At 36.2% G+C, this 24,342-nt stretch overlaps 1 protein-coding gene across 1 annotated transcript in view; it reads left to right on the top strand.

Moving 5' to 3' along the window:
* The window catches only part of Epac (Exchange protein directly activated by cAMP), a 154,027-nt gene that overhangs the window by 16,911 nt on the left and 112,774 nt on the right, over positions 1-24,342 (top strand). The window contains exons 2-3 of the mRNA XM_090394136.1: positions 4,316-4,458; positions 13,863-13,951. Coding sequence (XP_090250262.1) covers positions 4,316-4,458; positions 13,863-13,951 — 232 coding nt within the window. The remainder of the gene's footprint in view (positions 1-4,315; positions 4,459-13,862; positions 13,952-24,342) is intronic.

Below are 24,342 nucleotides of genomic sequence, written 5' to 3' on the forward strand. Positions count from 1 at the left end.
TTAAGAGGAAAAAAGATTCCTTTGCATAAGGGAGGTTCTAAGACTGCAGTAGCAAATTATAGACTAATCAGTAATTCAGGCGTGGTTGTAAAAGTACTAGAAAAATTTCTAAAAAAACAAGGAATTCAAGAATGGGTAGAAAAAAAATATACTGTATGTGGGTGAAATGGCTTTGTTAAAGGGTAGGATAAAGGATGGCTACACGATGATTTTGTTGGATTTTGCAAAGGCATTTGACATTCCACATGGAACTCTGTTGCGCAAATTAGAACAAATGCGGATGGGTATGAACACTGGTTAAGGGAATAAGAGGATGGCTGCTGGGCAGAATCGAGGCGAAAAGAAGTGACCATTGGTGTGCCGCAAGGTTAAGTGCTGGGACCATTTCTGTTTAATTTGTATATAAATGATATAGGAAATATTCAGTTGTTTGCTGATGATGCGAAATTAGGTAGAGTAATAGTTAATCAAGGCGATGTGGAGAGCTTGCAGGACTATTTAAATAGAATGTCAGTATGGGTAAAAGATAATGGTTGTCAGTTTAATGTCGAGAAATTTAAAGTTATGCATTTTGGGATAAATATAGATATAATTATAAAATAATATAATAATTATATAAAATATAAATATAAAAATAATTATAAAATATAAATATAAAAACTTTCTTATCTCTACTTAATATGTTCTTCACTAGCCAAGTGATATTATGGGCTACCTTAGCAATATATCCTCCAAACTTTAACTCTCTGTCTATTACCCCTAAATTTCCAGTTTCATCTCTTTCCTGGACAGTGCCATCAATGTGATACACAAGTTGTAATCCAGGAAAGAGATGAAACTGGAAATTTAGGGGTGGTAGACAGAGTTAAAGTTTGGAGGATATATTGCTAAGGTAGCCCATAATATCACTTGGCTAGTGAAGAACACATTAAGTAGAGATAAGAAAGTTTTTATTCCTCTTTATAAGGCCTTAATACGCTTACATCTGGATTACTGAGTTTCTTGGGAATGAGGAAGAGGTGGAGAGGATTAAGAGGCAAGTGACCAAGATGGTAAGTGGTCTGTGGAATGTTTCCTATGTGGATTGAAGAAGTTGGTTGATAGGATAAAAAGAGATATGATAGAAATATTTAAGTTGCTTGAAGGATTTTATAGGATAGATGCAGGAGAAATGTTATGCATTTGGGGATAAATATAGATTACAACTTGTGTATCACATTGATGGCACTGTACTCCAGGAAAGAGATGAGTCAGTAGGGGTGTGAGTACTAGATTTTTTGCTTCGAGAGTTGTGAATGAGTGGAATAGGTTGCCAGAGTCGGTTTTGAGTGCTTTGTCTGTTAATGGGTTCAAGAAGAGGTATGATAGATTGGATCTCCTATGATGAGTCTTCCGACTCCATGGAGGTGCTCGCGTAATAATAATAATAAAATTCAAGAATAATCTCGTATTCTATGGAGTAGAATACGAAAGCCCGATTGGCTGCACAAAGGGACGATGTGTATGAAATTGGGAGACCAGTAAAATCAGCAAATGAACACAACAAAATGAGGCAAAGAAATCTTGAGACAAAGCAGATAATGTAAAGGATAACATCTGGCATAGGATATGAGAGTTGACATCCACTCTTCGTGAGGCATCTTGTGATTTATTGTGGAAAGTTTAAGTGAGCTCTAGTCGTAGCAGATGCCATATGAAGTTCAGTGAGGAATAACATATCGGGTTTGGATGTCTGTAAGCGGTAGTGCACATCGTTCATGTTGTATTAAGCCCCGGATGTTGGTAAAGCATGTGGGAGTGTTTTTATATTTAATGGTTTCCGAGTAGCTAAGATGACGTTAAAGAAAAAAGAGCGATCGAACTAATATGATGATCAAAGTTTGAGAAATGGCAGTATTGGATTATGTCACGATTAGGTTGGCAGCAGAAGACCTTACCATTAGTTCAGACTTTAAATGGTCTACAGATGCGGTGAGTATTCAGCAGATTTCGTTGCAAAGATTTCTATGAAAATTCGGTGGAAAATATCGTTTTAATGATCTCAGCAACTTTTTTCAGGTCGCAGAAGCCACAGAAGCTTCTTTCTCCAAAGTCGAAGATTCTTATGAAAGGAACGAGATTTGAAGTCATCAATTCAATTAAAGAATGGAATGTCATTACATAGAGAAGTTTTTGTGGCCTACTTGAGAGGTTGGTAATACCACTGAAACGTCTATATATGTACCCAAGAAAATGCATGGAGATAGAAAACATTGGGAGTTATCTTATTTTATTCAATTTTATCACTGCTATAGGAGACTGAATCACTTCCTATATACCTTAAAATGAATAGAAAATGAAAATACTCTTTCGAACTGCAATGTTCAGTTGCATTCTACGTCATATAGTAAAGCACAAATAGTGCGTACTACATTAAACCTGCCTTTCAAAGTAGGGCTCGGTAGATGTCTAATACGTCGCCGTATGAATATAAATACTTAAGTTTGCTCTCTTTTTTTTCCTTCCATGTTAGTTGTTTCCCTTCAGACTGATGGAACTACAAAAGCAAGCGCGCGATTTACTTTGATCGCTTTTCTCTTGAGGTGCAAACTGTGTATTTTCCTTTAAAATATCTATACTCTCAAGAAAACCCCCCTTATCCTTGCTGTCTGAATAGCAAAGAACGAAGAATGATTGATCTTATTGGGGGTCAGCTGCCTAATTCTGTGCTAGGAAAGCGACAGATAAGAGATGAGATTGAGTCGAAGAGAAGTTTCCCTTCTAAACAAACCTCCAGAAGGATCTCATTCCCCAGCTGAAAGTTTATGTGACACATAATTTACTCCAGTAGACTGTAGTCGCCATAGAAACGCTCTCATGTGAGAGTAACTGTTACTCTGTGGCCTTTGCAATGAATCAGGATGAAAAGTCGTTTTGCTGAGACTGGAAAAAAAGACGCTCAAGAATCTCTTATTGGTTTTCACTTCTTAGTAAAGTTTGCAAAGTTTTCACTATCGAGTATGTACCTCAGATGAGAATTCATGGGATCTTAAAACCTAATTAAGGAAACTAATAGCTGGAGTCAGCGAAGAAAGAAAGAGTCAAGTTATCAGACTTTAAAAATACGAACCGACGATAGCTGCATGAATAGTATTCGGTACCGTAAATAAATGAAGAGTGATTGAAATTCGTGCTTCTCGACAGCACTCGCAAATTAAGTTTTTTCCCCCTTTCTTCATTCCTTTTCCAATGACGTGTTCATTGACTAGAAACTTAGTAGCTTACAGTTGACGTGGTATTTCTTATCAGTGAAACAAACAAAGTGATGATTCAGCGAATAAGCTAACAATAGTATCAAATCCGTTGCTATTCTGACGTAACAATTATCACATGACCATTTTAAATGAAACTATATCCGAATAAAACTAAAGATGGTAACAGATTGTTTTTGTTTTCCCCATTACGACGGTGCCGTTATTCATCAATAATAAATACATCTGAATGATTGACTAAATAGAAGGAATTGTATCTAACTCCTGAATCCGAATTAACTTTTAATCAGTTCGTTATATTTCACTGTCCGAATATTAATAAGTACTTCCTCAAAGTCCATTTGATGCACCATAAAATCGAAATGTCTTTGTTAAGCAGCCCGTGAATGGTATGAAATATTAGCAACGAAATGTTATTGCGTACATTGCTTTGACTTCTCTTCATGCTGTATTTCATATTTATTCCAACGTCTTAATAAGCTTTCACTCAAAGTTTATCATCTCTCGAGCAAACCACTATTAAAGTACTCGTTACTTTCCATCCTTCCTAATTATGGAAGTGGCTTTGTGGTTAACTCAGTAACTCCTGCTTCGCATTGAAGGCTATGACGTTGACATCGACCAGACACCCTCTGCGCCTGCGAGAAAGGTTTGAACTTTTCGCAGTTCGCATCGCCGAAAAGGATTTGACATTATCTTGAAACACAGCCATTACCTTGCAGCCTCCTTTATGCCTGATGCTTTACGATCGAGCACTGGTTAATTATTAATAAATCCCGGACATTCATTGTCTGCAAGACGCACGCCATACGTGCATTAAGAGAGGCAGTCGCAGCTCTTCATGTCAACAAAGCGTCCATTAGTCCAAATAATATTTCGTCTGCACGGGAGGAATTTCCGTGCGTTAATCCGGTTTCATTATCTCTCTCGTTCGACCTTTGACCTAATTAAGCGCGAAGTGTAACGATAGGTGTCATTTACCGTCACATCTTTGTTCTTTGATATCCAGAAATTATTTGTTTTTAATGGATTAGTAATGGAATTACTTTTGTGTTGTTTTTCAGACCTACAGACAGAACTGAGGAAGACTTGGAGGCCATTTTTTCACGCCTTAGGAGCATCAAGGCCTTCGAACGCTTCCACCCAAGTCTACTGCAACAGATTTGCTACTATGGATACTACGAAGATTTGGATAAAGGTGTCACTCGTAAGTACTCCACATTTAATTGTGAGTTTCTGAAACAAAACGAGGACGAGAATGTAGCGAATCACATTTTTCAAGCTGAAGAGAAACAATATCTCCTTCCTCCCCCCCCCCAAAAAAAATAATAAGGATACGCCAGGTTTTACATAAAAATGACTTCGCAGTTCTCTTTATTTTGCTGATTGTGAAATAAAAACGATCATCAACAGCGAGATCGATTTGCTTTCTGGATAATTTATTATTATCTTGGTAATAATAGCTTTACCAAGAAAGAAGATCTCAGAACATGCAAGATTTAATATTAGCAGTGCCACGAAGTAGTGTTTATGTAACATCACTGGATAAACAAGAAATCTGAACTTCCGAAGTTTAGCTTTTCTTGAAAAGCCACAAAAAGAATGATAAGAATTATATACTGAGAACAATTTCTTCCATTTTCTTATATTATTAATTAATTAATACGTGGCTAGGAGACTAAGAATGAAAGTTTACATCGAGGGACCTACTTTGTAATCCGTCCTTTTATATTATGGATCTATTGGTTTTAAAAAATCCTATAATTTCTGTCCAATTCCCATATGATAAAAAAAAAAACCTTATAATTGCTCACGTTTTAGAAAGGGGGCGGAACCCCCTTTCGAGTTTTCAAAATTTGAGTCATCAGAATTCAAGGAGAACCGGCCTACCAGTTCAGAACTCGGGGGGGGGGGGGGGGGGGTGAAGGCGCCAAGCCCCAAGTGTGTGTGTATATATATATATAAATGATTTTAAATTATATATTGTATTTAGTTTAATCCTTCCAACAAATAAATGCTTTTTTATTGGGAAAAATATGTGCGATATTTTCTTTTTCAAAGAGGAAGCGTGGAAAAAAATCAAAACACTTGAAACCACAAAAAATACTTTATTTTTCACAGTTAAAGTATTTTACAATCTCTGATGTCTATTTACTTATCTGACGAAAAATAACTTCAGTTAACTTCTGAATTTTGTTTTTCCAAATAAGTACCGGTGTAGAGTATCGCACTTCAAATATAAACGTATTGCACTGCTCTCTCCCCCTCCGGTGAGATTCTTAATTCCTTAAAAAAAAAAAAAAAAAAAAAATTATTCAGCTATTTAGACCGTTCACTCTCATCAGTTTTTTCATTCGTTTAAAATGACTATGTAAGTTTATTTTAAAAATCCTATTAGTGCCTCATCACAGAGCACGCGGTTCTGTCGCAACTGCATCACCAATGATATGGTTTTAGCTAGAATGAAACTGATAACGCACTAAAGAGAAGAAAAAAAAAAAATCTTCACCTTCGGTTTGTTTGGGGGGGGGGGATATACGTAGATTTCAAGTTGTATCTTTTGATGCAATTATGGCCACTGTTGATCAATAAATTAATGTTGATGTTAAATTTAAAAAATACCTAAATTACAAGTGATAAGATTGAGATCATGCAGTGGATCAGCTATTAAATTGTTAAAATATTAAATAATTAAAATATTTTATATTTTATCAACGAACTTCTTTCATTCCATCTACCTTTGGAATAGCCTTCACAACTATTCAAAAATATGCCAACGATGTTTTCCTACCAACACTCTTGACCACAAAAGGTCGCAAGACTTTTCGTTCGTGATCAGATCTAAAAAGACTGATATTATTAGATTAGATGTTAAAAATGAGTAATTTTTTTTCTGTTGTGCGATGTTCTCATTCAGCCAGTTGAGTAGCCACCATCGTTCTATTGAATTTCCCCCTCTTTTGCTTTCTATAAATAATCGTCTTCCCTTTATAAATAAACCAAGAAAAAGCATTGGACATCATTCACTGCGACACGACAGAACGCCGGGAATTTACGACCTTATTGTAACCCACGCTTTCCGACAGCTTCTGCAAGCGAAGATGACAAATCGTCCTCTGTTTGACCACCTAGATTTTAGGCGTTTCCAGTGGTTGCCCTGGACAACGTGACCACCATTAGTACAGTAGATTGTTCTCCTTCAGTGACGCGTGTGCAGGATGGAAAATGCCGTCTGGGCGACTAGCGAGATCCCTCTCACGTCCTGTGCGCCAGACTGAGCAGTAAAAGTTTTACGACGTATATGTATCCGGCCATCTTTTAAAGGGGGATCCACCTCCCCATCACGTTTACTGTTCGTGGGCTTTTCTCTATGTTTGCTGTTATTTTGTTCTACGTGGTTTATCGTTCTCATTTTGATGCAAAGATGATCCTGATTTTTGCATCAATCTAGTGTTCGTGGGTCACCTCCCTCATACGTGAAATGTCTTCAGACAAGTAAATGGGTTTTGTCACTGCAGTAAAATGCAAATTCCCTGCTATTTTTTGATGTCTTAAAGATGTTTTAGATGAAGGCATTGTACTGTATTCATAAATTTCGATACTGATGGGTAAAATTGGTGTTACTGTGTTGTCCTTCCTTGATAATTAAGGTCATGGTCGTTTAGTATCGATTGAATTTGATTCATTTTCGGACTGGTCTATCTTCTACTGGAAGGTTCAGCGATGCAGTTGGTCCAGTTTTTTCTTATCATGACTATCCTGCATAAAGTGCCAATTGGCCTGACACGCAATTTATTCGCACAAATGCATCATGTTGCATTTATGTTACTTGTTTTTGTTAACTATTGCTGAGTGGTTAATTTGCTGAATTAAGGGAAATGTACTGTAAACGAAGGTTGCGTTAATCTCATCACTCCATTACAGTAAATCCAATAATGAGTAACGTATTATGCAAGTCGCATATTGGTGCAATTTAAGTTTTCTTTCTTCAATCTATTGATCGTAAGCGGGTGATAACGAGAAAATAATAAGGTGTGCAAATAATGCACTGTATCAAAGTAGAATGTCTCCTCCCGGGTTTTTTTTTCATTGATTGAGGCGAGGGTCACCAGAATGTGTACGAGCACTATCTATACATATATATATATATATATCTTTTTAATAAAAAGTGAATTTTAATCCTAAATTCATGAAGAAATATTTCCAAAAAAAAAAATCATTTACATTTATGCAAACACAATGCAAAAAATCTCATCACACTGAAGGCATACTATTTCACAACTGTTACCAATATTGAGCCGAGATGCGAAGTCTATAAGCTAATAAGGTGATTTCACCCATGTTCTCCATATGTAGACTTGCATTTGGAGTAAATTTGAATCGAAATCAGAAGAAATATTAACATAATTGTGAAACAATGGCACGTGTTTGACAGAGCTATGAACCGTCTCCATCATTTTTGACAACTGTCGTGTGCCGTGTAACGGAAGTGAGTAGAATTCATAGTGTTACTTGTTACGTAAAAATATATAACTAAAAAGTAAAATAATGTACAAATCTTATGCCTTCGTCATATATGAAATCTTAATGTTTTTTAGTATATTCCGATTTACAGAAATAAGAATTAAGCATTGTGACCTGATTTAACCGACATGATGGTAATATTTCGCATGCTTAAATATGCATATATTGGATATGGCTACTGTTTGGTGGTTCTCAGATTGCAAATCTATTGGTCGATTGCTAGTAGTGCGTCGATGCTCTTAGAATAAAACGGATATTGCATTCAGCAACTCGCTCTGTAATCGTGTCTTCGTATAACCTAAATGGACAATGTAGATAGTAACTTTTGCATGCTACACAAGAAGATTATAAACAGTGCATGTTGAGGATCGATAAATCGATCAACAAATAAATAGTGAAGGAATATTCATTCCTGCGCGGATATTCGTTGTAGAATGTTCCGTTGGAATCTCCGAAAACATTCATCGTGGAGTGCACAATGGGTTGCAAATGGGATTATTGTCTCAGAGATTAAATTTCTAAAATAAACATTAGCCTATTGCAAACCAGTAAATGAGTTCCAACGAATAAATTACACTGTTATATCCCCACTGTAGCAGAAGGAAAGTTTTATTTATTTATTCCTAGTGCTAAGCAGAAGCAATATCATAAACGTTAGGAGATCAAACCGAGCGCTTGCTATGTGCAACTGACAAACGTTTACAAATTATTACGCATTCAATGCTTCCTTTCATCTTCGCTCGGTATTGACCAATGCCCCGGAGTCCTGGCCTATAATTTGTTTCATTTGATCCATCACTCGGCGGGTAGACGCATTTAAGTAAAGTTTCGTACTGGGTTATTATCAGTAATAATAACCATTACTTTACGTCAGGCATGAGCAAGCAAGTCCGGAGGCAATTTTGTAAATATCGACTCTGGCGTTTGCATTACAGAAAAATTTATGAAATTATTCACTAAACCAAGTTTAGCAACACTGTTGTGTGTGTTTTTTACCTTTTATAAAGAAGCAACTCGTTACCAAGATTACTTAATTCTCATTCTTTTTTGTTTCATTTTTCTTGCTTCAATAAACATCCAAATCATTTTTGTTTCGCTTAAAAAATGGACTTTCATCAGAATTTTCTGTGTAACTCATGTGTTACAATACTTTAAGCACGCAAGCAAAAAAAAAAGCAATCGTGGGAAAATATTGCAAAATGAACTCAACACCAGTGTTGGAAATGACTCGGAACAAGGGGTGGCTTCCTTAATAAATAAAATGCATCAAAAGCTTTCCCGGAGCTGTAATATTACCGCTTGAAAGCGCCGCTAAGCACGAATGTTACACCGCATTTCCGTTGGTTCTTATTTTCCATTTCAAATGCAATTTATTTGTTCTTCTTGTGCATTACTTAAGTGCTTAATAACGCTAAGGCGATGTTAAGAATAATTTTCTTTTCTAATTTATAGCGAGTAATGGATGGAATTCATGGTAATGAAAGAACGGTACAAATCCATTATAACGAGAGTTTATAACGGTCGGCGCGCGAAACGCTATTGTAGACTAAAATACAATAAATAACATTGACGAAATAATAATTCATTCGCTTCAAACCAGTCAACTGATATAAAAATTGGTGCATACAGAAAATAGTAAAATAGCGCCCTCATTATAACCGAAAATTAGCATTTATTTGACTTTGCATAGAAAAGCACTTGATGAGGACTTGATGAACTGCGCTCGTTCCCATTAGATGTTTTGCTGTGAATATTCGATACTGAAATGTTCGTACGTATAGTTCAAGTTCCTTGCACTATGTAATGAACTCATCATCGGAGATAAACACGTTTAAGAACGGGGGGGGGGGGGATATTGAGCAGTGTAGCCAAAGTAAATGTGTAATATGTATTTATGTCACGCTTTTTATTTGTGTGAAAGGATACTAGAAATGCATACGAATGCATTTTATAGGAGAATATTTCAATATTCTTGGCCGATTCTTTTTTACCTTAAACTGCAATCTTTTAGTGTATTACTCAGGAAGGAACATTGTGTGTGTGTCTTTCTCTTTTTTTTTTTCTGCTTGATAAAGGATCGTCGTTACTTAAGCTGTGCACGTTTTTCCCTGCTAAATTTATTCATAACTGTGGGAAGAAATTATATGCAATTCCCCTAACAGGGTTCAATTTCATATCGCTTAAGATTAAAGCGACGAATGTTTTATGCTGTACGCATTGAAACGGTGAGATTAAATTAAGATGTGATTAGTTACTAAGAGTTCAGAAGAACCTAAATGCGCGTGCTGTAATATTCATTTTCGAATATGGGATACTTTGTCACTTGTCATTTACTATCTGTATTCATCGTCTTGCTATGCTTTGCTCGACATATTTCTTCTAGGACATCTCAAGGTAAATTGGTAAATACTTTGAAACATTCTTCTGCGTATAAACTTAGAAAGATTTCGGACTAGGTAGCTGCAATCATGTAGTGCTACTTTATTTCCATTCTGATTATGCTTTCTGTAAGAGAACACGCCATATTCTTGCAATGCTCTTTTATTTTTCTAGAGCCACCATAGCTCAGTTGGTATAGATTTAGACTTAGGTTCGAATCCCGTTTATGATGCGAAAAACCTATTTATCAGGACATTTCAGGGTGAAACTGACTTAGCGGATCTCATACAGGGTTGGAGAGATTTTCTCTCGCAAACTGGCCAGGAGAACGCGTAATTTACATATAAAGCATGCTTATAATATTAATGTATTATGCTAGATTATTCCAACATTTAGGCTTTAGCCCTAAACTGAATTTAACAGTACATACTGTTGAAATAAGTATTGGGATACTTCCCTTTCAGAACAAAATATCAGTGTTGTTTACTGTCGCCACATTGCCTATACACCCCCTTGCATGCATGCATACACACACACACACCCCCCTTAGGACTGACTGTACATCTGAATACACACTTTTGTTATGCGAAGTTCTGAACTGCTAAAGACATGTTATGATAGGATGTCATGTAGATGGCGTATCCACAGCCAAGTCGCCCAGGAATACTCCAGTCACCAAGCAACCGAAGAATGGTAGGTAAATGTGAGTTAGGACAAACTTTATATGTTACTATAGTATAGTTGGGTGTATGTTGTACAAACCAAAGTGCTAAAGTTGCAGTCGTGAAAATGGCGGCGATATCACTAATTTCTTACAGGGCAAGATCGATCTGTAGATGGCTCCATCTCGGATACAGCACGCCTTTCTTGGTTGCTCACAAATAAGGTGTCACTAGATTGACGCCAAACATTTCAGGCCATCCCCTCTCGAAGAAACTATAAAGCATCTTGGAAAGTGATCTTCATGCTGAACAAAGAATGCAACTCCTACAAGTTAATTGACAGGTTATGGGGAAGCGCGGGAAAATACAACGCGACTCATGGAAAATGTATGCCAGCACGCCTAACTGTAGCACGAATAGGATTTTAGAACAAAGTCCGCAAGACTCCGTATTCCTTACCGAAGGTCATTGTCCAAAGAGATTGTAGTACCAGTAGCACATACTAGATTACGTGCTTTCTGTCATGTCACTGGTCCATGCTGTTATCGATTCGAGAATGTAGAGGACATTCATCCATATTGTAATGTCAGGTAAATTCACTAGATCTCAATCCATTCGGATAGTGTGGTATGTTTCGGAATGTTCTGTGAAACGGCATTTCACCCGATTCCATTTAGGAACTCTGGGGATGTCTTGCAGACATTGTTATCGTTGCAGGTCCACATCACATCGTTATATATCTGAAGGAATTAATGTCATGGCAGAGACAATCGATTATTTGGAGAAAAGTGGCCCTATAGAATACTAGACAGGTGGTTACAATTCATAGTATGTTTGTAACCGAAAGTTCAACCTCCCTGGACAGTTGAACTTTCCATTTGCAGAATTCGGTCATCGAAGCAGACTCTTTCCAAAAGTCTAGTATAGGAAAATAAGACGTCTTCATGGTGCGCATATGTTTTAATACTTTTATTTTAAAGGCATACTTTCATATCTTTTTCGATTTTTCTTCGACATCCCACTGATTTCGCCATCAGACCTGGCGGTCACCCATTAAAAAACGCCTTCACATCTCAAATACGTTTTGTGAAATTGCCTCTCGATACGATAATGTACGATGGAACACTAATAGTTAATTGGAGTTTGCCAAACGCTCCCAACTCATTAAATATCAGCAAACCTTACAAGATTTGTTGACATGCCTTGATCGATGGAGAACCAACACAGTTTACTGAAATTCAAAAGATTTTCTTGTTAATACCTTTTAATGACCCCCGATAGCAGCATAATTCTCTCTCAACATTGATATTTGTTTCTTTTTTTGTAGGCAATGAAAAAAAAATGACCTAACACTACTTCCAATAATACCGAATTCTGTTCGAAAGTATGAAGGGTGAATGTGAAGTACGCCTGTGGCGAATATCAAGTATCTGCTCACAGAAACATTTTAAATCAAAAACGGGATTTGAAGCACGCCTTCGGGATATTATTTTGAATTTAAGCATGACTAAGTCCATGACTCCAGAGTTATATCTTGATTCACGTGATTACCGTTACGTTAAAGTAATTGAACGTACAAATTATTTTAAAAAAAAAAAGTTAATTGTTTTTACTATTTGCGATTTTGTTATTAAGGTATCTTGAATCCAAACTGTATTATACCGTAGCGGTTGAGTTGATGGAAATGGAAACAGTTATTTCCTTTTTCGGTCACTTAGCATGTTAGATCCTCGAGTACACAAAACGTCACGTCATAGCTGAGGTGGTTGTTTATCCCGTACATCGGATGATCGTTAGTAGTTTGTTTTATGTAATAATGTCGTCGCATCTTTTACTGCTAAAAGAGGTCCTTGGAGATCGAAGCCGCCTTCGGGGTGTCTTGTTAACGAATCTTTTCCCTTGAATAAAAAAAAATATTTAAAAAAACGCAATGCTTTGTTAGCCGATCTAATTAACTTCATTAGATGAGTTGCTGCGCTATTAGCATGGAGATTTAGGAAAATATCGTCATTATAATTCTCTTTCATAATATCTGAAGCCTAATTAACTTGTACATTTGTGTATTAGTCATTTGGCATCACAGCCATTCTCCTCACAACAACCAAACTTCCCAACTGGCAGTTCGCTCTAAAGAAGGAACGAAAAAAAAAAAAAAAAAAGAAAAGTCCAACTTATCACAATCAGAAAGGCCTCTGCACCGAGCCTTAAACAAGGTATTTTTTGTTGCAATAAACTTTAATTATGAGCGTCATGCAGCTGGTGTAGTAAAGAGATAATTGTCCGACAGCCTCCTCGAGGTACATTACACGTACTAGCCTGTTCATTAATTAGAAAACTGACAAATTCAGTTAACTTATAAATCTAGCCCCCCTGCTACAGTAACTTTATGTTAATAAATGACTCTAATTTCCCTTAATAAACTTCATAATTAGGCGATAAATATTAGCAATATTAAATGTCTCGCGAAAATGGTATGTTGATATTATTGTAGAGTTTTTTTTTTTTTTTTCAGGAATATTTTTATAGGTGAATAACATTACTTATTAACTTGCTAAAGATTTTTTATTTAACTTTTAAAACTTGCTTTATTTCGAAACTTTAATATGTGGTTTCTGAATGAATTGTTTTGGTTCTGTTTCCAAAACCTCATACTTATTTTGCTCATCGATTTGCTTTAGCCTTGCGGAATACGATTCTTGAAATCGTGTTGTTTTTATGTTATTGTTTTCATAACTCTTGAAATGTTTCAGTAATTCAATAAATAATTCAAAAATGACTGGAAAAATACAAGTGTTGTTGATTCTGTAACAATGTAATTTCAACAATCTGCGCTCAACTAAGTTAGCAACAATCAAATTATATTATAGATAGCAGCAACAGTTGCATCTAATCTGTTAAATAGAATAACGTCGCTAGTTGATTGTAAATAATTTATTGAAATTCTGATTTTTGCTTAAAAAAATTGATAGTCTGATGCTTCAATCTGTTTTCAATAAACCAGATTTTGTTTTAAATTCTAATAAAATCTTTTCAACATTTTCTCTAGTGTTTCGCCAAGGAGATAAAGGTACCAACTGGTATACCGTACTGGCCGGCTCTTTGGACGTCCAGGTAATCCAAACAACGAGTGGACAGGTAGGTTGTAATAGTTCATGTTAACATGTATAGAAACTTAAAGTAGAGGTTAGGCGACTGCACACCAGCTGGCATTACAAGTCAGTAAGTTTTCCCGGTAGAATTGATTGTTTTCTGTATCACAGCTGAACGGAATCCCGATGCTATCAACCGTAAACGATAGTCCTATGTACAGAAATAAACAGCGCGGGGGGGTATAGAAAGTGATTTCGATATTAAACCCCAATAGGAAATAGCAAAAGGAATTAGATTACAAAAAGATTCCATAGATAGATAATGCTCTCAAGTATACTCTTCCAACCTAATGTCAATTTTTTTAAGTTATTGAAAATAGATGCTAGATCGATTTCCAAATACACAAAATTCTCTAGAAAATTGTTTCTATTATTAGTATGCTTTTTGGTTGTCATATACAGTCAGGACTGCATTGTTAAATGTATACTGTTTCTAATTTTATATTTAAGAATGTGAAAATTGTTCAAACTAATTTTTGTTAAAATCCAGCAATAATAACGACCACTTTACATAGTGACCACAAATATTTACTTTCCATCAGTGATTCACTCATTGGAATTTACCCTGAGATATTACTTATGCCTCGTGATAGTAACGCGGAATTTTGTCTTTCATTCATTTATAATTCATTTGCTTGCAATACAGTTTCGCATGCGTATATGAAACGTGCAGCAGTGATTTAATTTTATCTGACATTTATTTGTTAAAAATGAAAGGCTAGATTTGGTTTTCATTATTGGGAATTAAATCCTTTTAATTGCCAATAATCAAAAGATGCAATACAGACAAAGCTTTTAGGGTGAGATTAATTGTTGCAAATATGATTGTTAGCAATGAATTATTTGCATATAAGGTAATGGTAAGTTAGTAATAATACCCAGCGACCATGTAATAGCAGCAGTAATAATTAAAAATATTATTTTAAACGGCATAGCGAAATTTGATTCTTTTCAAAAATATTTTGCTATAAAGTTACTTTTTTGTTCAGTTGTGATATAATTAGCTTTAGATGCGTTTTACCATTAAATTAGGCACTGCGCAGTTTTGACGACATGCAATAGTTCATTCTTGTGGAAACTTCTCCGATTAAAATTTTCAAATGTGCACACGTGGGAATTATGACTAATATCTGTTATCCAAATAATTAAAAGTCAATTTTCTGCTCGCAAGAACATCATTGCGTTGCTACTTCCAAGAAGCAGTGATGGAAACAAGCGCTGTTTGGAAAAGACTCCGATAGTGTCTTGTCCTCCTCGTTGCGTATTGCATTAGTCTAATTTTCATTGTGTGTAGCATTGATACGCTGATATAAAGAAATGGCCACTGTGATCGAATTTATGCACTGACACACTTTTTTTTTTTTTACTCTTTTGAGATAAAAACGATTTTCGATAAAGCTCAACATCGTTTTTTACAGGAGGCGTAGTTGTCCTTATGCACTTCTGTCCCTTTCTCCTTGAATAACAAGTATCTGCTCGCTGTTGTGTCCTTCCGGGACGGTGACAGACATTGATCTGTCGCCATGGGAAAAGTTCTATATTTGGTATCCTAGAATTAGCTTTTTTTTGTAATCGGTAGCGCCAGAATTGCGACAATGATGAATTGGTGGTATCCACTACATTAACGATATTTGTGGGGGGGGGGGGGATGCTAAAACAAAAGAATTGAGAAATGTTAGCAGTATTAGCCCGAATAAGAAAAATATCTATTGCATTTATGAAAAGTCAAGGCAGTTACTCTTATGCAAAATGCTGCAGCCAATCACTGAATACTTGGAGCTAGGGACAAAATTTGACTTTAAGATGCTGCAACTCTGGTTCTGATTTGAATGTTATCGATTCGCTAGGAGTATTCAGAAGTAGGGTACGATCTGCTAAATTTGAAACGTTAAAAACCTAGCATTCTTCAACAAATTTCAACCAAATATGATATATAGCCGTTTCTTACGCTGGTGGAGCCCCCAAACCTGAGAACGTCAGCTTAATCCAACTAAAATAAAGGGGATAAGGGGATTAGGAGGAGGAGGAGGCATCTTCAGGAGATATCTTTTTAGATCTCGATCGAATTTATAGTTGTTTTTAACACTGTATGAAGTACGCAAAAAAGCCAATGCAGTCGAACTAAAAGTTGTAAAGAAGATGGAGCGAATACATCGTTGGCAGATAGACGCACACAAGTTGATCTTTTATCCGATTTCGACCAAATTTGGAATGCAGTGGTTTCTTACGTTATAATATTATGACTTCCTCAAATATTCGTACTAAAATCAATTGGAAATTGAAGTTGTTCGTCTTTTCTGCAGATGACTGTATATATATCTCATCGTTCATCCGTTTTCACTAAATCGAGAATGTAGTTGTTTTGTTACTTTTAGGTTACCCAGGCAATTTTGCAATTGGACCAAAATAAAACGGGGGAGTCATGAAGGAGGGAGAGGAAATAAAATGCTACTGGCACGCCATAAGTCTTCTTATAATCGATTTTGACAATTATTCCTCACCTTACTTTACTGATTTTTATTTTTAAAAAATTGGTATCTCGCGAAATATTTCATACTTTTAACAGTGAACCAAGTCCTGTGGTAGCAGTAATTAATTATAATAAAATTAAATGGACTTTTACTCCATTAAGAGTTTACGAAGGCCGCTGTTTGAAATATCTCTGTACAAAGCCATTTTAAAGTTTCCGACGTGTTTTGCAGTGTTTCCTCGACTCTTGATGCGTTGTCTCCATTCTGCGACCCATTATTCACGGCATCAGTGTTAGTGTAACAGTAATGTCGCAATTTTATATACGAAGAGTTTCATTGTAAAACAACACTGGAAAGTCTAAACGATAATGTCTCCACATTACGTAATATCTGTCCTCCCTTCTTCATTTCATTTAGTGAACAGAGAAAACGCCGTCTCCGCCCTTTGTGTGTGTGTACAGAGTTCTAGCTGTATCCTAGCAACGGTATTTCTCCGCCACTAGACTGTCTACCAATACTGGTATATGTGTGGTTGGTGATTGATTGGGAGGTACTTAGGGCAAAACACAGATGCACGTGCGGTGACGTATTGTGCCCACGAGTCCACTCTCTGCCGAGTTAGTTATGACACGTCTGTGTACGTTATTACAGACCATGTCGAACGACAAGCAGGGACTCGTTATGGACATGGGGAAGTGAATAAATAGGGAAAAAAAAGAAGATACGGATAAAAAAAAAAAAAAAGGGTGCTTAGGCACAGCGGACATCAGGAAGAAATAAAAGGATAGTATGATGAGAAATTAATACAAATAACTGCTTATGAGAATAACAAAAATGAACCAAAGATCGATTGGGTAGAGCACCTCAAGTTAGTTTACTGTTTCAGAGAACGGGTTGGATTTGCGAGCCGCTTTAGTGCACTGCCTTTATGATCACTCAAGGAGAGAAAGCTTCAGAGCTATGGGAATTGAAGGGGTTGTCAGAAAACCTCACGGGAAGGAAATGCCATGCAACTGTTTTATGTTAAAATAATTAATTTGATTTTTTTTTTTTTTTTTTTTTTTTTTTTTTTTTTTTTGCTACAATGTATTCACAAGTATGAATGTGGGACGTACACGATATCAGAATTTCTACGCCATTTGCTCTGCTCAGACTAGTCGATTTATTTCTTTCATTCTATTAAATAAACGAGTAAAAATGCATTTGTGTAGAATACGTGACTAGCCACATAAATGGAAATCCCACCTTCCGTTAGCATTATTTCAAGTTATTATAGTGGCGAACAACCACATGCTATCACTTCTACAAGATGTATTGAAATTGTGGGAATATTCACATCAAAATGATAAATTGAAGCAGCATTCTCTGCTGAAGGCTAATGCTCGCAATGCAAACCGCTTTAGTAATTCTCTCGTACTTAGAACTATGAAGTGACAAACTCATAAATTTCAGTACTAAATGCGTGCATTTCATATGTATTCGAAACAACGTGCGAGGGATGTGTTGCTATTGCAATTGAAAGACGTTTAAATCCGCAGGATTTCAGGTGCGGTGATAAAAAATAGTGTAGAATACGGTGCTTCATTACAGTAGTAAAAAACAAAAATAAACTACTTTATATTGGTCTAATGGTTTGCTCAGCTAAATATTATTTTAAGAATAAATTTTGATTTAGTTTCACTTTGGAATGCGTTTATGAATAAATTTGATAAAGCAGATAAGGCAGGATTGTACTCCATCTTGATCTTAATTACAATCCATATGCACTACATCATGAAGGAAATTGGCATTTAAACCTATCATTCCAATAGGAGACGATAAGCTTAGTTCTTACTCGGATGATCCTGTGAGAAATGGTCGAAAAATATCGAAGGCATGCTCACTAATGAACTTATAGAACAGCTTGCATATTTTAGCCATTCAAGTGCAAATTTAGTGAAAATGGCAAAAGAAATACGGAAATGGATTCGAGTAAGTAAGGCTGCTATTGTTCGAGTCAGTTGAATATACTTATAAGAGAGAATTCAACCAAAATACCATAGTAGCGGTATACAAGATGGTGTTCAAACCAGTTCAACTTATGGTCAGAGTTGAATTAGGAAAAAAAAGTCGCCTACTAGAGCCCACAAATACGAGAATTATAAGAAAAAAACAAACCCTGTCTACTCCAAGCTAAGTTTTTTTTTTTCATTTATACATATTTAAAAAGAGAAGGTTTGCTGCAGTCCGAGATTTTTTGACCTCTCTAATGTTGAACAGAAAAGAATTATCTTTTAATTTTGAAATGTGTAAATATATTTTAGACTCAGGCGAGAGGGCAAACATTGTTCGACTATATTTGAGGAGTAATATTAATCGGCGTGTCTAAGAAGTTTAATTTCTTCATCCTCCTTAGTTAGGTCAATTACTGCCTTTATGGCAAACCCATTTTTTCCCGAATCTTCTTCACAATTGAGACGCCTTTGCTTACTCGATTTCCCTTCCTTTTAGTGGTTGGCTCGACTGGGCGAAGGAGTTGATGCCGAACATCGCCGGATGTCTACTGGGAATTTCTGCATTACGTAAGAAAAGAGTCGCAACTCTTCCGTGAGAAGTAATGTAATTAGCAGGATCCGAGGGTACTTCTGAACGAAGAAAGAGATCTTAAGAATGTCGCACTAAGATGGCGAAATCAATTTTTAATGGGCTCCTGGAACAGCAAGTCAATGAGCTCGGGAAGAGACTTAGGGCTCGAACGTGAGTCAGCGATTACTTTTACGTGATCGTGTATACCTATCAAGATACTCTGACACGTATTTTGATTTCTTTCTTCCGCTTATAGCCGCCTCGTATATTATGTATGCACAACATCATTAGTGCCGGCTTTTAGCTTTAATAATAAATTGTTATATACGTTTTCCCCACTTTACCAAATGCAGTAATCTGCATCACAAATGGCAGCACCGTCGATAATTAACAAACATCCGGAAAATCATTGGTTTTTCATTCGCTCACTTACTGAGAATTTAAAATAAGTAGATACGTAGACGAAAAATTGTTGAGAGAATTCAAACAACCTTAACATGTTAAAAAAAAAAAAAACTTGTTTATAATTTAGCTAGAGTAAAAACGGCCTTCGCTGTGCGTTTTGTCTCCAACTGTCATATTTCATCTCCAGTGGAGAGTTTTACGTTGTCCGACTGGATACATTGTAGTCATGACAATAGAAAAAACTCTGGCGCCATCTGCTGCAGTATCAAACTCATAACTTACGCTTAGCACAAGCATCCCATTTTTTTTTCTTATGCATTTTCTCAGAATGGCTTTCGATTTGATCAGTAAAACGCAATGTTGGCTTAAAATATTACTAATTTCTTCCATCACGATCTGGCATTGTCAGTATAATACGCTGTCTCTTTAAGTGCTAATAAAATAATCGCATTCGTTTTCTCTCGGAGAATAAGAATAAAAAAGTGATTTAAACATCAATATAATAACGGATCCCATTATTTTTATTTTCATCTAATAACGAATAAAAACTCCGCCTTTGTCTGTCCACGCTACTTATTCTGACAACGAATTTGAATATATTACTTCGACTAGTGATTAGCTAACCAACTTAGGATCAATTTAAAGATGCTAAACCTGTTCTATAAATATTAATGCAGTCTGTGGGCCTTACTTAAATAAAGGTATTAGAGACAAGCATTTCGAATAACGAAATTGTGTTTATCGATGACAGTGTTGTCTGCAGAGAATATGCATGCCCGTATGTGGTTTGATTCAAGTCTTTTCATAGGCGCATCTTATTGTTGATCGTATAAGCTCGTTGAGAAACCAACCTTGTAAAGTGAATGCAGTTCGAGGATTATCAACCGCTTCGAAGAATATCGATGCAATTCGTGATCGAGGAAAGTGTTGCCCATGATGAGAATTGATTATCAATATGGAGAAGAGCGTCGCTCATAACTTGTAATTATTGAGAGCCAAACTTATAGCTTGTCAAAAATGACACCCAAAATAATGCAACTTTTAAAAAAGTTAGTGTTAATTAGCAGTTTCTGCGGTCTCGTTCGTAGAAACACGATCCCATCGGAGTAAAAATGAACAACCTCCTGCAATATCAGATTAAACTATGGAACCTTTCGTTGGAATCGCATAAACAAAATCTGTTACTCTTTTATAGCCAAGTAGAAGAAATACTTCTCTTTGAAAATTAGCTTCGAATGTAACTGAAAACTTATGCAAATACGACTTCTGGAATGAGAGCTACCTCGGTATTGCACTACTCGAAAGATTGTGAACTCGTATATTCGCCTTGATACTTTAAAGGGCTTCACTGCTCTGCCAGCTCTGATTTGAGTTATCATCCGAGACTGCGAAAAAAACTATAATTTATAATAATAATACACTTCATTTACAATTAGTTCAGCATAATTAATTTATAATTATTTTAACCTTCGTAAGCTATAAAGTTTATACCATTTTGAAGAAATGATCGTGTATAATCTCTGCATGCACTACAAAGAACAGAAGTAGTAGTACATTTGTGGCCACACAGGGAACGATGCGTTATAGATTTTGCAACCTCTCATGTGTGGATTGATATACATAAAAATTACCATGATTTGGTCATTTTTGCGCTCAGAAAAAGTTGCTAATTATGCATCTCTTCTAATGAGAAGAATTCCCCTTAGATTTTACTCGTATGAGATTAAATTAGAGATTTCATTAAAAGCAGTACATTAATATATAAAATAAGTATTTTGCGTGTATCAGTCGCCTCATAACTTGACTTTGTGGCTCGAGTGAGTTCCGCTCTCTCGTTTTGCCCTGTTTACGATTCTACGTGTGTGTGTGTGGCCGAAAGAATGAAATTTTACCCCTTGTTTTCAGTTTTGCATGGAATTCTGGATATTTCATGCATAAATATTACTTTTACTATATTGCTAAACCGTATCTTGAAGCTATCTTATGCCAGATATTTTTGCTATCCATGAAAAAATAGAATTCCGTAAACTCTTTTCCTGTTACAGAAAGCATCTCCAGTATTCAAACTCATTTTAAATGTTACGTTTCCGTGATGTAAAAATAAGCATTTCTTCTGAAAGCCCCTGGCGTCGTATTAAAATGTTTTCCAATAACTGAAACTGCGATTAAACGAAAACACCTACGAAGGTATTCATTGGACCACTCATTCCAACATTTCTGATATTTCATGCATAAATGCAAACATAGGATTCTCTAAAGTTCTCAGTTTGCATTAAAAGAAATAAAATAAAACGCTATATTTGGAGCTGCTGACCATCCCCCCTCCTCATTCTACCACACACTTGCATTAGCTGGTGCTGCATCTAATAGATTCATTATGGTGCCCTGGGGATTGTCCATATAAACCTGGCAGAGTATGTTCGTACTGCGACTGAAATATATAGCTTAAATTCATTTATAGTCGAGTACTCGCGTTACGCTGCCTGTCTGAGCTGTAACTATAATTGCGTGTTTTGTGTCTCGTAGCATGAGTGCTGTAAATGAATTACGTTATATTTCAATGCAGTGTACTGGAATTTTCTCCTTTATTTTCAAACTGGCTTACTTTGCTCAACTCCAAGATTGCTAGATTGTCAGAAGTATTGAGGATTATTTTCCAAACCATAGCTTATATAAACTGTTTTATTTTAAAACATGATTATTCTGCTAACTGATGCATTAAAAAGCCGTATTAATAATTTAAAAAAAGCGCTTGAAATGTCGTTAGGCAATTTTTTAAAACTACTTCATACGATTGCCTAATTGTCCATATAAATACTTAAGCATCATCTCTTTCTGAGTGTCTTAGACAAGTTATAATAATATAGCTGTCTAGGACGGGGGTAACATTGGTGGATTCGTCTTCATGTTGTAGGAGCAATAGCGTTCTGCTTGCACGTACCAGATGGTATAGCAGTCAGTGTATGTTTCCGCTGTCCTTCGAAATATATCAAGAATAGGTTTTGTTTTAGACTGGGCATTACGTCGTTTCTTCGCTTTACTTTATATAATTATACACCGCATATGTTCCCCAACAGAATGTTGAGTTCCCTGGTGCTAATTCACCTTTTGTTAATCTCACAATGCGTACTAACACGCTACTTACGCTAAAGCTCTGATCAATTACTGTATGTAGCTTTCTTTAGTATTCCACGTGATACATAAATTGCAAAGCGTTAAAACGCTTAAATTAATTACCTTTTGACAAATCGACAAGAACTGCATATTGAATTGTTATAGTTTCTGTAATATTAAAATGATTAGCAGTACATCCTACTCATTTGTTTTGTGAGAGATCTATTAGGAGCAATCAGAATCTTTTAAGAAGATACATCGGATAGCCACGCACGTCAAAATTTTCCCTGAAGTGATTTAAATTTTGATAAACTAAGCAGTTAATATTCTAACTCGTTCTTGAGTGTTCGCGTTATCACGAATCCCTTTTTAAGCCGATTTCAAAACAACTTTTTTTTGTTTCTCTGATTTTTTTTAAACTTCAATTGATTGCTTTTGTTCAGAAACTTGCGAAAATGACTTTTCTGTAAATCGTTTTTTCTTAAGTTCTTTTTCTCCTCAAATCCTCTGTCTCTCTCTCTCTCTCGCAGATCTCCTGGTTAGTAGAAAAGCAATATCCGGCGAAGTTCTCGCCACTTCCAATCTCCGAGTTTACGTAGACGGGGAGTGTGCGTTATGTAAGGAAGATGCGGTTAGGGAGGGGAAAGCAGTCGGGATATCGTTTTGGTACTGAAAACTATGTTCCCGAGGGAAATACTTCTGGTTTATGACCGCCGTTGAAGTCCATGACAGTTGTTGGGCGGGTTTGGGCGATAATTACGTTTTACCCTCACGCGATCTGCTGTTTGGAAAGTTTCGACTGTGGACAGAGGGAATTAAAAGCACGTTTCATTTTACAATGAAATTGTCTTTGCACACACACACTCCCACATAACAAAGGAGTTTTCTGGGCGCGCACGCATCCCCACACCACCTGTAGTAAAGCTGTGAACTGCTCCATTACAGCGTGTAATACATATACAAACTTTTTAGCATTTATCCTCACTAAGATTTTTTAAAAAAATACGAACTTCCTTGTTTTAATATGTGCGAAAGTCTTGGTCTGTTTATTGTTTACGTCACTGAGGTAAAGGTGAACTTCTCCGTTGATGTTTTGTTCTGTGAGCATCTCCAACTACTTTTTTTCATTCCTTTGTTATGCTCCGTATTTTTATCTTTACTGTAATACATAAATCATTTAGTGGAAGTCTTGCTGACAGCTTTATTTTTTTTCATGCGAGAATGTCTTGTAAGCTACTGGATTTTCTCCATCTTTTTCCTTTACCGCTTTTCTTATCGTCTTAACTTGTTGTGACTATGATGAATCATTCGTTGTTTCTTTCTCCTGGTCTTATAACCATTCTTCCTTTCTTGTCACTTCTCGCTTGCTCCACTGTCCATCCCCGACCCTTATTTCCACTCCGCTTCTGCTGACCTGCAGTGTGTAATTGTTCTAGTTTCCAAGTGCGAAGCCCGCACTTCCTCTTCTCATCTGTGCGACTCGCGCTTTAATTAACGAGTGCTGTTCGTTCGGTAAGATGGCTGCACTTCTCGGTTTATTTCGTATATGACAGCTCTCATATGGAAACACGAGCAAATGCTTGGCACTGTTGACTAGAGAGACAGAGCTTCACGTAATTCTTGTATTCCATTTCCAAGTTTGCTTGCTTCCTTCTATAATTACTTGTCTGCAGAGCAAGTTATCGAAACTGTAATTCCTTCATCCTTTTGAATGTTTTCCAGAACTTTTAATTAAACATCAACTTTACAATAGTTCTGCTCATAACACCTGTTGACCGACTTAATTCTGTCTCTCTCTCTCTGCCAGCAGCAACCCTCAGGT

This window comes from Typopeltis vanoorti, chromosome 6, assembly GCF_054136105.1.
Source record: "Typopeltis vanoorti isolate ZY-2024b chromosome 6, IOZ_Tvanoo_1.0, whole genome shotgun sequence".
Taxonomy (NCBI): Eukaryota; Metazoa; Arthropoda; class Arachnida; order Uropygi; family Thelyphonidae; genus Typopeltis; species Typopeltis vanoorti.